The sequence below is a fragment of the Aulonocara stuartgranti genome, assembly GCF_965226115.1.
Source record: "Aulonocara stuartgranti genome assembly, chromosome: 14".
Lineage (NCBI taxonomy): Eukaryota > Metazoa > Chordata > Actinopteri > Cichliformes > Cichlidae > Aulonocara > Aulonocara stuartgranti.
In genome coordinates this window covers 11367390-11379811 of record NC_138950.1, presented here as the reverse complement: position 1 = coordinate 11379811, position 12422 = coordinate 11367390, and the positions used below count along the sequence as shown (strand labels likewise).

Sequence of the window (12422 nt, the reverse complement as noted above, 5' to 3'; positions counted from 1 at the left end):
ATGCTAAATTATTAATATTTTTTTAAGTTTGACATTGCTGTAAACGATCTATTTAAATATTCAGCCTGCAGTTAAAAATGAGTTAAACCGAACCAGAACAAACTCAAATGTATTTAATTCATTGTAAAGACTATTTTAGTCTTGTGTAAAGATTTTCTTTTATTATTAATATGAAGATATTTTCAGATTGCCATTGAATTGCGATGCCATGTGCAGCAAAAGTGACAAGCAGGAGACAATGACTTATTGTAAAGTAAGGAAGGCTGCAACTGTGATATTAATGATGAAGAGATTCATCTGAAAAAAGGTGTTTTTTTCTCAGATTAAAAATTTGTGGAATTACGTTTTTAAGACTAATCTACAACAAATTTGTTGGGTAACCGAGAAGAAAATTTTTTATCTACTGCTGTAGACTTTCAACAGCTCTATTCTGTGTTCAGTTTTATTAACATCACGTGATAATCATCCTCAAAGAAATGCAGTAAACATCAAAGTCTGATAAGAAACAATATCATTATATGCATTCAAATGTTCTGCATCCAAATACTGTTGCAAGGATTTCTTTATAATACTGACAACATAAGATTTTAAACATGTGATTACTAAATGTCAAACTTATCAATAATGCTTAAATTAAAAGGTCAAAGCATTATGGTTCGCAAATTTCAGATTAAAACGGCAGAAAATGTTCACAAAGTACAGCTTTTTAAAACAGAGTGCAGTTTAAGATGATTTAATGATAATACTAACCAAAGTGTTTAAGAATAAAACTGAGATGATAAAGGCATTTTATCACAATTTTGTAGAATTTCCTTTCAGTATAAAGTGACATCTTTTAATAGTGCAGTTATTTTTTAACAAAAAAGTATTTTCTGAGATTCACTCTAAACTATTGTAGGTTAGAGATGTAATGGAGCTGTCAAACATTTATTAGTGCAAATATCTGACACAAACACATGACCAACGTGAGGAGTTTCTTATTAAGATTTTAGACACCATTTATTAGCCTTTTTAAGGAAAAGAAGTCAAATCAATATTTAAATTACCACTGAAATTTTTTTTTTTTAATTTACTGTAAATATTTACTGATAATTACAGAGCCCCTATCATGAGCCAGATTCTTTGATCTGTGCAAAAATATGTGAAGGTAATATGAGGCTTTAAAAACATTAGTCAGACAAATAAACTGGATCTGTTAGATATATTTTTAAATATATTGCCTGTTTGTGTTTCCAGATTGAGCTTTAGAGGAGGAACAGTAATACAAAGAGTTTGTTTTCTCTCCAGTGTAACTTTTTCCACTTACTGTCATTTCATGAAGACTGGTTTTAGGTTATTAGTTTGTTCCACGTGCAGTATAAGAAGGAATCTGTTATTAGCCAGTGTGAATGGAAAAAATAATTACAGCGTAAAAAAAATTGCTCGGTGTTCATTCGGGCAACTGACAGACAGAGATGCAGATACTCTGAACAGGTTTTCTGCAGGAGTCTAAACTGTTTTTTTTTCAAGAAGCAGACAAGCTGTCCTGCTGTTTGCTTCTGAAATGGGGCTTGACTGTGTCTAAGCAGCAGAGGACTGTTTTCCCAATGTAGCCCCTCAGACTGTGATCTCTGAAGCCGTAGATGAGCGGGCTAAGAAAGCGTGGGATTAGGATAAAACAGAAAAAACAGAAATAGGTAACGTCTTCTACTGGCCAGTTAGTGTACAGCAATATGAGAGTTTCAGTGATGGGGAGAGTGAAAGCCAACATGCACAGAAGCAGCTGAAAGCCGTGCAGCAGCACAGTGTGCTTTGCTTTATTCACAGATACTCTGTCCTGTCTCAGCTTCCTGGTTTCCAGCAGGATTCTCACATATGTGAAGAAGATGACAACAGCCACAACTGCAAAGAACATCACACTCACAGCAGTTCTGAATAATGCTTGGATTGGAGATGAGTTGATAAATAAATTTTTGCAAAGTAGAGGTGTAGAGAGGACATCTACAGCAGGACGCTGCTTTCCGATGGAGTACTCGATTATGAGGAAAATGCAGCTTGTAAGCCACAGACAAAGATTAATGATCCAGATACGGCCTGAGCGCCAGGCGGCCGGGCGCTGCAGGGGATAGAAGATGGCAACATAACGCTCCAGGGACATTGCAGCCAGGATTAAAGGTGTGTTCTGATAAGTAACAGTGGATATGAACAGCAGAGGAAAACAGTAGAAAACGGGAAATTTTACCTGACCCATTACAAGTAGGAAAAGCAGCACAGAGGACAGAAGCTGCAGGGTGTCATTGATCAACATGTGGGCAAACAGGATGTAACGTGGAGTGTTTAGGAACTGCCTGTGAGATGCAAACACATGCAGCATGACAACAATGCAGTAGAGGAAGGTGCAGAAGAAGGGGATAACTGCACATACTTTGATGATAACAGACAGGCTTTTTTGGGAAGTTGCATTAAAAGGAAGTTCAGTCAGATTCTGCATTCTGCAGCTTTAAGTTGCAGCACACCTGTTAAAAAAAGCACAACTTAAACTTCCATATACAGAAGATAAAATAAAACATAATGCATACTATCATTTACATTTACAACAGAAATTAGCTGCCTCATGTTAATAAAGTAATCATTAAAGTCAAATCACCCTGTAATACTAACCATTTACCCATTAAAATGAGACAGTGCCTCGCTCACCTAATAACAATGACTTTGTCTGACAGAAGAGCTCAGATTTCTCTTCTTCTCAGCACACAACATGTTTTCAACAATCAAAGTGTCAAAGATGGTCTTCTCTTGTCTGATCTGTTTGGCATCGGTTATCTTATGTTTGACTCAGTGCTGATTCCCCAGAGATAAATTAATTTCATGCTATCGTCATTAAGCATCATGGTTCTCATTAACTACAGATTACTGTAGGGGAAAAGGATAAAGCACCTTTTATCACAGGATCCATGAAAGGAAGTTAAACAGACAAGTGATTCTATATCGCAAGGCATCCAAAGCAGCAGTTGCAACAGTCAAATTAGGAAAAATGTTCTCAATTTGTATTTCTACAAATTGTTTTTTCCTTTTCAGAGCACCAAGCTCCATCTCCACCCCCAGTTTCATGCGTCCTCTTCTCCTCACCTGCAGTGCATCGTAAGTAATTAGCTCACCTGTATTTAGGACCAGCTCACACCTCTAGTCTTCGCCAGTTTGTCAGCTATTCTTTAGCAGTAAATCAGCCTCAATGCTTCGTTTAAACTTTGTAACATCCTGTGTTAATCTATTGTTCTCTTTGTCTTCAGTCTTTGGCATTTCTGGATCCCACACTAACCCACACTAACCAGTTCTTTCCTCGGATTTCCTGGAGCAGATCTGCTACCCGTGACTACTCACCTGCTGCTGCCAACCCATTGCTCATTGGAAATATGAAAAGGATCAAAGAACTCACCTGCCTGCCGTCCTGCCCGCCGTCACTCATCTCCATTGACACTCACCCAGCAAAAGCCCCTCCTGGATACTTCGTACTTTATTCTTCACGCAAACTCTGACTCAACACTTCTCCCAGCAATATCCTCGATCTTTCTCAGTGTCTGCTTATAACCCTCCTCTCCTTCTGTTACAGTTGCTGCTGTACCTGCATGATTACCTTTCAATGCCCTGCTCTTATCCCAGACCTCTTTGTGATGAATAAAGATTTCAGTGTTTGGAAATCTTGGTCTGTTGTGTCTGCTTTTGGGGTCCAACTCTCTCTCTTGGCCCTCACATTACACTGACTTTGTTGAATGGACACCTTGCAAATGATCATGGTTAATTGGGCCAGCTGTTTCTTGTATAAACTGCTTGTGAACGTCTGGGCGATGGCATTTGACCACATTTATGTACAACTAAATTTTAAGAATGACTGTGGAAGTCAGTGTAGAGACAGTTTGTGATGTGGGGATGTTGGTGAGGCCTCTTTCATATTGAGCCTGTCAGTGTAGGGTTATTGAAAGGTTAATTTAAGGCAGACTTCTGTATCATTTTTTATAATTATTTTCTACACAGTTGCATCAAAGTATTTTTAATTTGTCTGTTCATAGTTTTTCCTTTTAGTTTAATCCAGCTTTTAGGTTTAGTACAAAACAAGTTTACTATATTATCATATTCACTCTGAGCTAAGAGTAAAACATGGGCCTTTAAGTGTTTCTTACTAACAATGTAATAAAGCAGGACTCATTTTGTGCCACATGCAGTGCAATTTTACCTGGACCAGCAAAGCAATTCCCTCATAATACTGTCAGTGTTATAGTCACAAAGTTTACATTGTCTTGATGCATGTTCAGTCATCCAGGTAAGGAAACCCCCTCTAAATTATTCTGTTTATCTGGATGGGAGAAAAGTTTTGTTGCTCAGCCAAGTGACTTCTTCAGTCTCAGCTGACTGCAGGGTTCTCCAACTTTATAAACAGTACATATGCACAATGCCTGAAATGAGCACCACTGACAAACAATGGGCTGTACGGTCAGTTTCTTCATCTTCTGATATGCAAATTCAACAGTTGCTGTGAGTGCCACTTATATTACTCTGTTTCCTCTGCTTTCCAACCCCAAAACACACTGCAGCAAAATCTGGTCCAAGGATCTGGCCTCTAATATGGTAATATAGCGTATGCTGTTACAGTAAGTGCCAGGAGGATTGCAGTGATTTATACATCAGGGAAACCAAACGACCTCTGGCTAAGAAGATGGCACAACACAGAAGAGCTAACTCGTCAGGCCAGGATTCCGCAGTCCATTTACACCTACAGGCCAGTGGACAGTCTTCCAACGATGAGGATGGACACATGAAAAGGGAAAGACCATCTCTGAATCGAGGAGGGGCCTAAGGGTACATCTTTCACCATCTTACAGTACTGTGATTGCAGCCATTGAGTACAAGTCACTCTCTGTGAATGGTACTCATGGCCATTGATCAGTGGTGACTAATCAATTTGCATTTTAATGATCAATAAACTGACCTTCCACCCATTATTAATCAGTGGTGCCGGTTTCAGTCATTATCCAAATGTTCTGTTTATAAAGTTGGGGAAACCTACAGTCGGCTGAGACCGAAGAAGTCCCCTGGATGAGTGACGAAATGTTTCTCCCACTGAAAACGTCACGACCAGATGAACAGAATCAACTTTTTGGGAAGACCTTTGGGAAAAGTCTTAAGGTCTTCCAGTTTCAAGATTAGCCTCTTCCTCCTTGTAACTGGACCTGAGGACAGGACAGCAGAGAGGCAAAAGGTGAATGGGGAGAGGTTGGGTGGCAACAGCAGAGATGAGGGGACAGATGTGTCTTTGAAGAAGGCAGAGGGGCAGCCTTGTAGGTTCTTGAGGGCTTCATTGCTGTAGACAACATTCAGCCACTCTGAATGAAGACTTCTGATCAAAGTACAAGTCACCAGAGGGTTGGCCATTGCGACCGCTGGACCTTTGTAAAGTTCTGTGTGCAGGTCGAATACTTTGGCATAAAAACTATGTGAAGATACAGTATTGTTAAACAGGGTCTTCAGACTGAAAATAATAAAAACTCAATAATAAAAATGGCATTTTTATGCACAAAACCTTATTTTCACCAGACGAAAGGAACAATATGAAAAAAAGATACAAATTCTGGGTATAAAGTATTAAATTAACATCTGCCAAAGTCCTCCATGGGCAAAGTATCAATTAGAATATTAGACTGATTTCAGGAAACCCGTATCTCATATAAATACCATAAATATTGAGCTTATTCCAGCTCAAACACTGCAAAAATCCACCACAATCTGTCACGGCCAAGGCCGAACTCGACAACCAGATTCAAATACAGATCATACACACAGGCACGGACGAGCGTAATAAACAGAACTTTATTTCCTAGGGCCTGACTACGGAAGAGGATTAGGGCCACTGGGGGAAAAAAAAAAAAATAAATTCTGAGATTAAAGTCAGAATTCTTTTTTTTTTTTTCTCTCCTCTCCAGTGGCCCTAATCCTCTTCCGTACCTGACAAATACTGTGAGCTATGAGGAATAACATGGGAATTCAATTACGGTGGTAAACAGGAGTGACGCTAAACTATGAGAAACACTAGATTTACGAAAGCACTAGAGAATTGTGACGAGGGGATATGTACAGGGGCAAGGGGCAGGAAACATGACCTGGAGGCTCTGAACACTAGAAAGAGAGGAGACAAGTTTTAGTGACTGAGTCTGTAAATCCTGGTGAGTGTGAACCATAAAGAAACATTCACCAGGCAGGTGAGTGAATCCGAGAGGTGCTGTGACGCAAAGAGCTGCCAAACTAGCTTCAGGATGAAAGTGTGTATTGCCAGGAGATGGAGGTGGCAGACAACAGGATAGCTGATGGAAGAAAAAGCACAGGTTGAATATAATCCTCTTGCAAACAAAATCTCTTTCAGTGAACTACTATGGTGACCCGCACTAACTGTGATTAGCTGAAGACTTAGCGAAGAGGAGTGGTGACCGCTGGTCTTAAGTACTGGCAGCTCAATTGCCAGCAGGTGTGGAGACATGCAGGAAAGCAGCGAATCCACCCAGGGGTGGAACTGTGGCTCAGTGGAAAAACCCCAGCACTCACCCAGACCACGACACAATCAAGCCAAAGTTTGATTTCTCGTGACCAAAAGATTCCTTCACAAAATTAGAAACACTTCCACAGAAGAACTATTGAGTTATTTGTATAAATTAGCGGGAAGTGACTTAGTATGTTTTGTATCCGTGATCCTGCATCCAACATAGTGAAATAAAGCCACAAAAACCTTAAATCTATTTTTTCTGCATTTTTTTAATAATATCATACATATAAGGTTTATACAAGCCTCTCCATTGACTTTAATTGCGTCTCCCCGTTTTTGCTGAACAGTACCGCTTCTGCATTTGGAGCAGGCTCTCAGCTGATCTGAGATCAGTCTTCGCCCTCTGTTCATCATATCATACATACAGCCTGGATTCATTCAGAACGATTAATTTGCGTTCATGTGCTCACCAATATCATCAGATTTATGGGGTTGTCAAGGATGCTGTTTCTGATTAAATAAGTTCAGTCTGAGCAAATAATGCGATATATTTTTGCGATATATATATATATATATATATATATATATATATATATATATATATGTATATTTGCAATATTTTGTTACGTTTTACTGTGAAGTCAGTATTTTAAAATCTGAAAATAAAAGAGAAATCATCTGCTCCTAAAAACAGTTTAAAAACCGTGTTTGGAATCACAGCGACATCTGCAGGACAAAGGCAGTGAGCCTGAATGAGCTGTGTGAGATAGTGCGTTGTTACACATTTGTACAATGTCTATACATTTGCAGTAAAGGCAAACTCACAAAGCTACACTGGTTTCAATTCATCTTAATATGTGAAACATATGCATTCAAAAGTTCTGCTAAATTCACTCCCACAATTGAGTAATCTTGTCTGATGGTTCTGGCACAGATTTTTAGTCTCTGCTGGTTTATGTTTAACAGCCTTAGATCTCTAAAACATTTGGGGTCATGATTGTTTTCACAGACAGTCCGAGAGATTTAGCCAGTTCATTTTTTAAATCTTATTTACATATTAAATTACTAATGTCAAAATTATCAATAAATCCTTTGCTCAAAAGGTCATTTTCACTAATTTCAGATCGGGAACATTTTCCCCAGTGCTGATCAAGACAACTTTTTAAACCAGAGTGCAGTTTAAGATGATTTCATGATAATACTAACCAAGGTGTTAAAAAATGAAACTGAGATGATAAAGACATTTTATCACAATTTTATAGAATTTCCTTCCAGTATAAAGGGACATCTTTTAGTGTTGCACTTATTTTTGTTAACAAAGTGACAAAATTGAAACAAGAATAAAAAAGTATTTTCTGAGATTCGCTCTAAACTCAAACAACTATTGTAGGTTAGGGATGTAATGGAGTTGTCAAACATTTATTAGTGCAAATATCACACTTTTAGTCAAACATGCAATCTGACACAAACACATGACCAACATGACGAGTTTCTTATTAAGATTTTAGACACCTTTTATTGGCCTTTTTAAGGAAAAGAAGTCAAATCAATATTTATGTGCTCAAATTACCACTGGAATTTTTTTTTTTTATTTACTGTAAATATTTACCTGATAATTACAGAGCCCCTTTCATGAGTCAGATTCCCTGTTCTGTGCAAAAATATGTGAAGGTAATATGAAGCTTTAGAAACATATTAATCAGACAAATAAAGTGGATATCTTAATTTAGCATTTATATATACATGTATATATGTTGAGCTTTAGAGGAGGAACAGTAATACAAAGAGTTTGTTTTCGCTTCAGTGTAACTTTTTCCACTTACTGTCACTTCATGATATTAGTTTGTTCCACGTGCAGTATAAGAAGGAATCTGTTCATGGCCAGTGTGAATGAAAAAAATAATCACAGCATAAAAAATTGCTGTTCATTAGTGTTCATTCGGGCAACTGACAGACAGAGATGCAGATACTCTGAACAGGTTTTCTGCAGGAGTCTAAACTGTTTTTTTCATAAAGCAGACAAGCTGTCCTGCTGTTTGCTTCTGAAATGGGGCTTGACTGTGTCTAAGCAGCAGAGGAATGTTTTCCCAATGTAGCCCCTCAGACTGTGATCTCTGAAGCCGTAGATGAGTGGGCTAAGAAAGCGTGGGATTAGGATAAAACAGAAATAATTGAAAAAGGCAATGTCTTCCACTGGCCAGTTAGTGTATAACAATGTGAGACTTTCAGTGATGGGGAGAGTGAAAGCCAACATGCACAGAAGCAGCTGAAAGCCGTGCAGCAGCACAGTGTGCTTGGCTTTATTCACAGATACTCTGTCCTGTCTCAGCTTCCTGGTTTCCAGCAGGATTCTCACATATGTGAAGAAGATGACAACAGCCACAACTGCAAAGAACATCACACTCACAGCAGTTCTGAATAATGCTTGGATTGGAGATGAGTTGATAAGTAAATATATGCAAAGTCGAGGTGTAGAGAGGACATCTACAGCAGGACGCTGCTTTCCGATGGAGTACTCGATTATGAGGAAAATGCAGCTTGTAAGCCACAGACAAAGATTAATGATCCAGATACGGCCTGAGCGCCAGGCGGCCGGGCGCTGCAGGGGATAGAAGATGGCAACATAACGCTCCAGGGACATTGCAGCCAGGATTAAAGGTGTGTTCTGATAAGTAACAGTGGATATGAACAGCAGAGGAAAACAGTAGAAAACGGGAAATTTTACCTGACCCATTACAAGTAGGAAAAGCAGCACAGAGGACAGAAGCTGCAGGGTGTCATTGATCAACATGTGGGCAAACAGGATGTAACGTGGAGTGTTTAGGAACTGCCTGTGAGATGCAAACACATGCAGCATGACAACAATGCAGTAGAAGAAGGTGCAGAAGAAGGGGATAACTGCACATACTTTGATGATAACAGACAGGCTTTTTTGGGAAGTTGCATTAAAAGGAAGTTCAGTCAGATTCTGCATTCTGCAGCTTTAAGTTGCAGCACACCTGTTAAAAAAAGCACAACTTAAACTTCCATATACAGAAGATAAAATAAAACATAATGCATACTATCATTTACATTTACAACAGAAATTAGCTGCCTCATGTTAATAAAATAATCAGTAAAGTCAAATCACCCTGTAATACAAACCATTTACCCATTAAAATGAGACAGTGCCTCGCTCACCTAATAACAATGACTTTGTCTGACAGAAGAGCTCAGATTTCTCTTCTTCTCAGCACACAACATGTTTTCAACAATCAAAGTGTCAAAGATGGTCTTCTCTTGTCTGATCTGTTTGGCATCGGTTATCTTATGTTTGACTCAGTGCTGATTCCCCAGAGATAAATTAATTTCATGCTATCGTCATTAAGCATCATGGTTCTCATTAACTACAGATTACTGTAGGGGAAAAAGATAAAGCACCTTTTATTTCAGGATCCATGAAAGGAAGTTAAACAAACAAGTGATTCTATATCGCAAGGCATCCAAAGCAGCAGTTGCAACAGTCAAATTAGGCAAAATGTTCTCAATTTGTATTTCTACAAATTGTTTTTTCCTTTTCAGAGCACCAAGCTCCATCTCCACCCCCAGTTTCATGCGTCCTCTTCTCCTCACCTGCAGTGCATCGTAAGTAATTAGCTCACCTGTATTTAGGACCAGCTCACACCTCTAGTCTTCGCCAGTTTGTCAGCTATTCTTTAGCAGTAAATCAGCCTCAATGCTTCGTTTAAACTTTGTAACATCCTGTGTTAATCTATTGTTCTCTTTGTCTTCAGTCTTTGGCATTTCTGGATCCCACACTAACCCACACTAACCAGTTCTTTCCTCGGATTTCCTGGAGCAGATCTGCTACCCGTGACTACTCACCTGCTGCTGCCAACCCATTGCTCATTGGAAATATGAAAAGGATCAAAGAACTCACCTGCCTGCCGTCCTGCCCGCCGTCACTCATCTCCATTGACACTCACCCAGCAAAAGCCCCTCCTGGATCCTTCGTACTTTATTCTTCACGCAAACTCTGACTCAACACTTCTCCCAGCAATATCCTCGATCTTTCTCAGTGCCTGCTTATAACCCTCCTCTCCTTCTGTTACAGTTGCTGCTGCACCTGCATGATTACCTTTCAATGCCCTGCTCTTATTCCAGACCTCTTTGTGATGAATAAAGATTTCAGTGTTTGGAAATCTTGGTCTGTTGTGTCTGCTTTTGGGGTCCAACTCTCTCTCTTGGCCCTCACATTACACTGACTTTGTTGAATGGACACCTTGCAAATGATCATGGTTAATTGGGCCAGCTGTTTCTTGTATAAACTGCTTGTGAACGTCTGGGCGATGGCATTTGACCACATTTATGTACAACTAAATTTTAAGAATGACTGTGGAAGTCAGTGTAGAGACAGTTTGTGATGTGGGGATGTTGGTGAGGCCTCTTTCATATTGAGCCTGTCAGTGTAGGGTTATTGAAAGGTTAATTTAAGGCAGACTTCTGTATCATTTTTTATAATTATTTTCTACACAGTTGCATCAAAGTATTTTTAATTTGTCTGTTCATAGTTTTTCCTTTTAGTTTAATCTAGCTTTTAGGTTTAGTACAAAACAAGTTTACTATATTATCATATTCACTCTGAGCTAAGAGTAAAACATGGGCCTTTAAGTGTTTCTTACTAACAATGTAATAAAGCAGGACTCATTTTGTGCCACATGCAGTGCAATTTTACCTGGACCAGCAAAGCAATTCCCTCATAATACTGTCAGTGTTATAGTTACAGAGTTTACATTGTCTTGATGCATGTTCAGTCATCCAGGTATGGAAACCCCCTCTAAATTATTCTGTTTATCTGGATGGGAGAAAAGTTTTGTTGCTCAGCCAAGTGACTTCTTCAGTCTCAGCTGACTGCAGGGTTCTCCAACTTTATAAACAGTACATATGCACAATGCCTGAAATGAGCACCACTGACAAACAATGGGCTGTACGGTCAGTTTCTTCATCTTCTGATATGCAAATTCAACAGTTGCTGTGAGTGCCACTTATATTACTCTGTTTCCTCTGCTTTCCAACCCCAAAACACACTGCAGCAAAATCTGGTCCAAGGATCTGGCCTCTAATATGGTAATATAGCGTATGCTGTTACAGTAAGTGCCAGGAGGATTGCAGTGATTTATACATCAGGGAAACCAAACGACCTCTAGCTAAGAAGATGGCACAACACAGAAGAGCTAACTCGTCAGGCCAGGATTCCGCAGTCCATTTACACCTACAGGCCAGTGGACAGTCTTCCAACGATGAGGATGGACACATGAAAAGGGAAAGACCATCTCTGAATCGAGGAGGGGCCTAAGGGTACATCTTTCACCATCTTACAGTACTGTGATTGCAGCCATTGAGTACAAGTCACTCTCTGTGAATGGTACTCGTGGCCATTGATCAGTGGTGACTAATCAATTTGCATTTTAATGATCAATAAACTGACCTTCCACCCATTATTAATCAGTGGTGCCGGTTTCAGTCATTATCCAAATGTTCTGTTTATAAAGTTGGGGAAACCTACAGTCGGCTGAGACTGAAGAAGTCCCCTGGATGAGTGACGAAATGTTTCTCCCACTGAAAACGTCACGACCAGATGAACAGAATCAACTTTTTGGGAAGACCTTTGGGAAAAGTCTTAAGGTCTTCCAGTTTCAAGATTAGCCTCTTCCTCCTTGTAACTGGACCTGAGGACTGGACAGCAGAGAGGCAAAAGGTGAATGGGGAGGGGTTGGGTGGCAACAGCAGAGATGAGGGGACAGATGTGTCTTTGAAGAAGGCAGAGGGGCAGCCTTGTAGGTTCTTGAGGGCTTCATTGCTGTAGACAACATTCAGCCACTCTGAATGAAGACTTCTGATCAAAGTACAAGCCACCAGAGGGTTGGCCATTGCG

The 12422-nt window shown here is 39.6% G+C and overlaps 2 protein-coding genes across 5 annotated transcripts; both read right to left on the bottom strand.

Moving 5' to 3' along the window:
* Positions 1-216: 216 nt before the first annotated feature.
* LOC309687948 (odorant receptor 131-2-like) lies at positions 217-9248 on the bottom strand. Of its 4 annotated transcripts, XM_082503278.1 has the most exons (3): positions 3524-3801; positions 3416-3440; positions 217-2495 (listed from the first exon to the last, which is right to left on the bottom strand). In XM_082503278.1, exon 3 carries the CDS (start codon positions 2468-2470, stop codon positions 1505-1507), a length of 966 nt encoding a protein of 321 aa, XP_082359404.1. In that variant the 5' UTR covers positions 2471-2495; positions 3416-3440; positions 3524-3801; the 3' UTR covers positions 217-1504. The 4 variants fall into 4 exon arrangements, with proteins under 4 accessions (XP_082359404.1, XP_082359406.1, XP_082359403.1 ...); XM_082503280.1 differs by lacking the exons at positions 3416-3440; positions 3524-3801 and adding an exon at positions 9222-9248 and having other exon boundaries at positions 217-2471; XM_082503277.1 differs by lacking the exons at positions 3416-3440; positions 3524-3801 and adding an exon at positions 2677-3358.
* LOC309686974 (odorant receptor 131-2-like) lies at positions 8517-10370 on the bottom strand (the record flags this gene model as incomplete). The annotated part of the gene is made up of 2 exons (XM_082501644.1): positions 9417-10370; positions 8517-9339 (listed from the first exon to the last, which is right to left on the bottom strand). The coding sequence occupies exons 1-2, from the start codon at positions 9452-9454 to the stop codon at positions 8517-8519; spliced, it is 861 nt and encodes a 286-aa protein (XP_082357770.1). The 5' UTR covers positions 9455-10370.
* Positions 10371-12422: the final 2052 nt, after the last annotated feature.

Excerpts from the sequence above, each read along its gene's own strand:
- LOC309687948 (XM_082503280.1), bottom strand. The coding sequence starts at position 2,470 with ATGCAGAATCTGACTGAACTTCCTTTTAATGCAACTTCCCAAAAAAGC.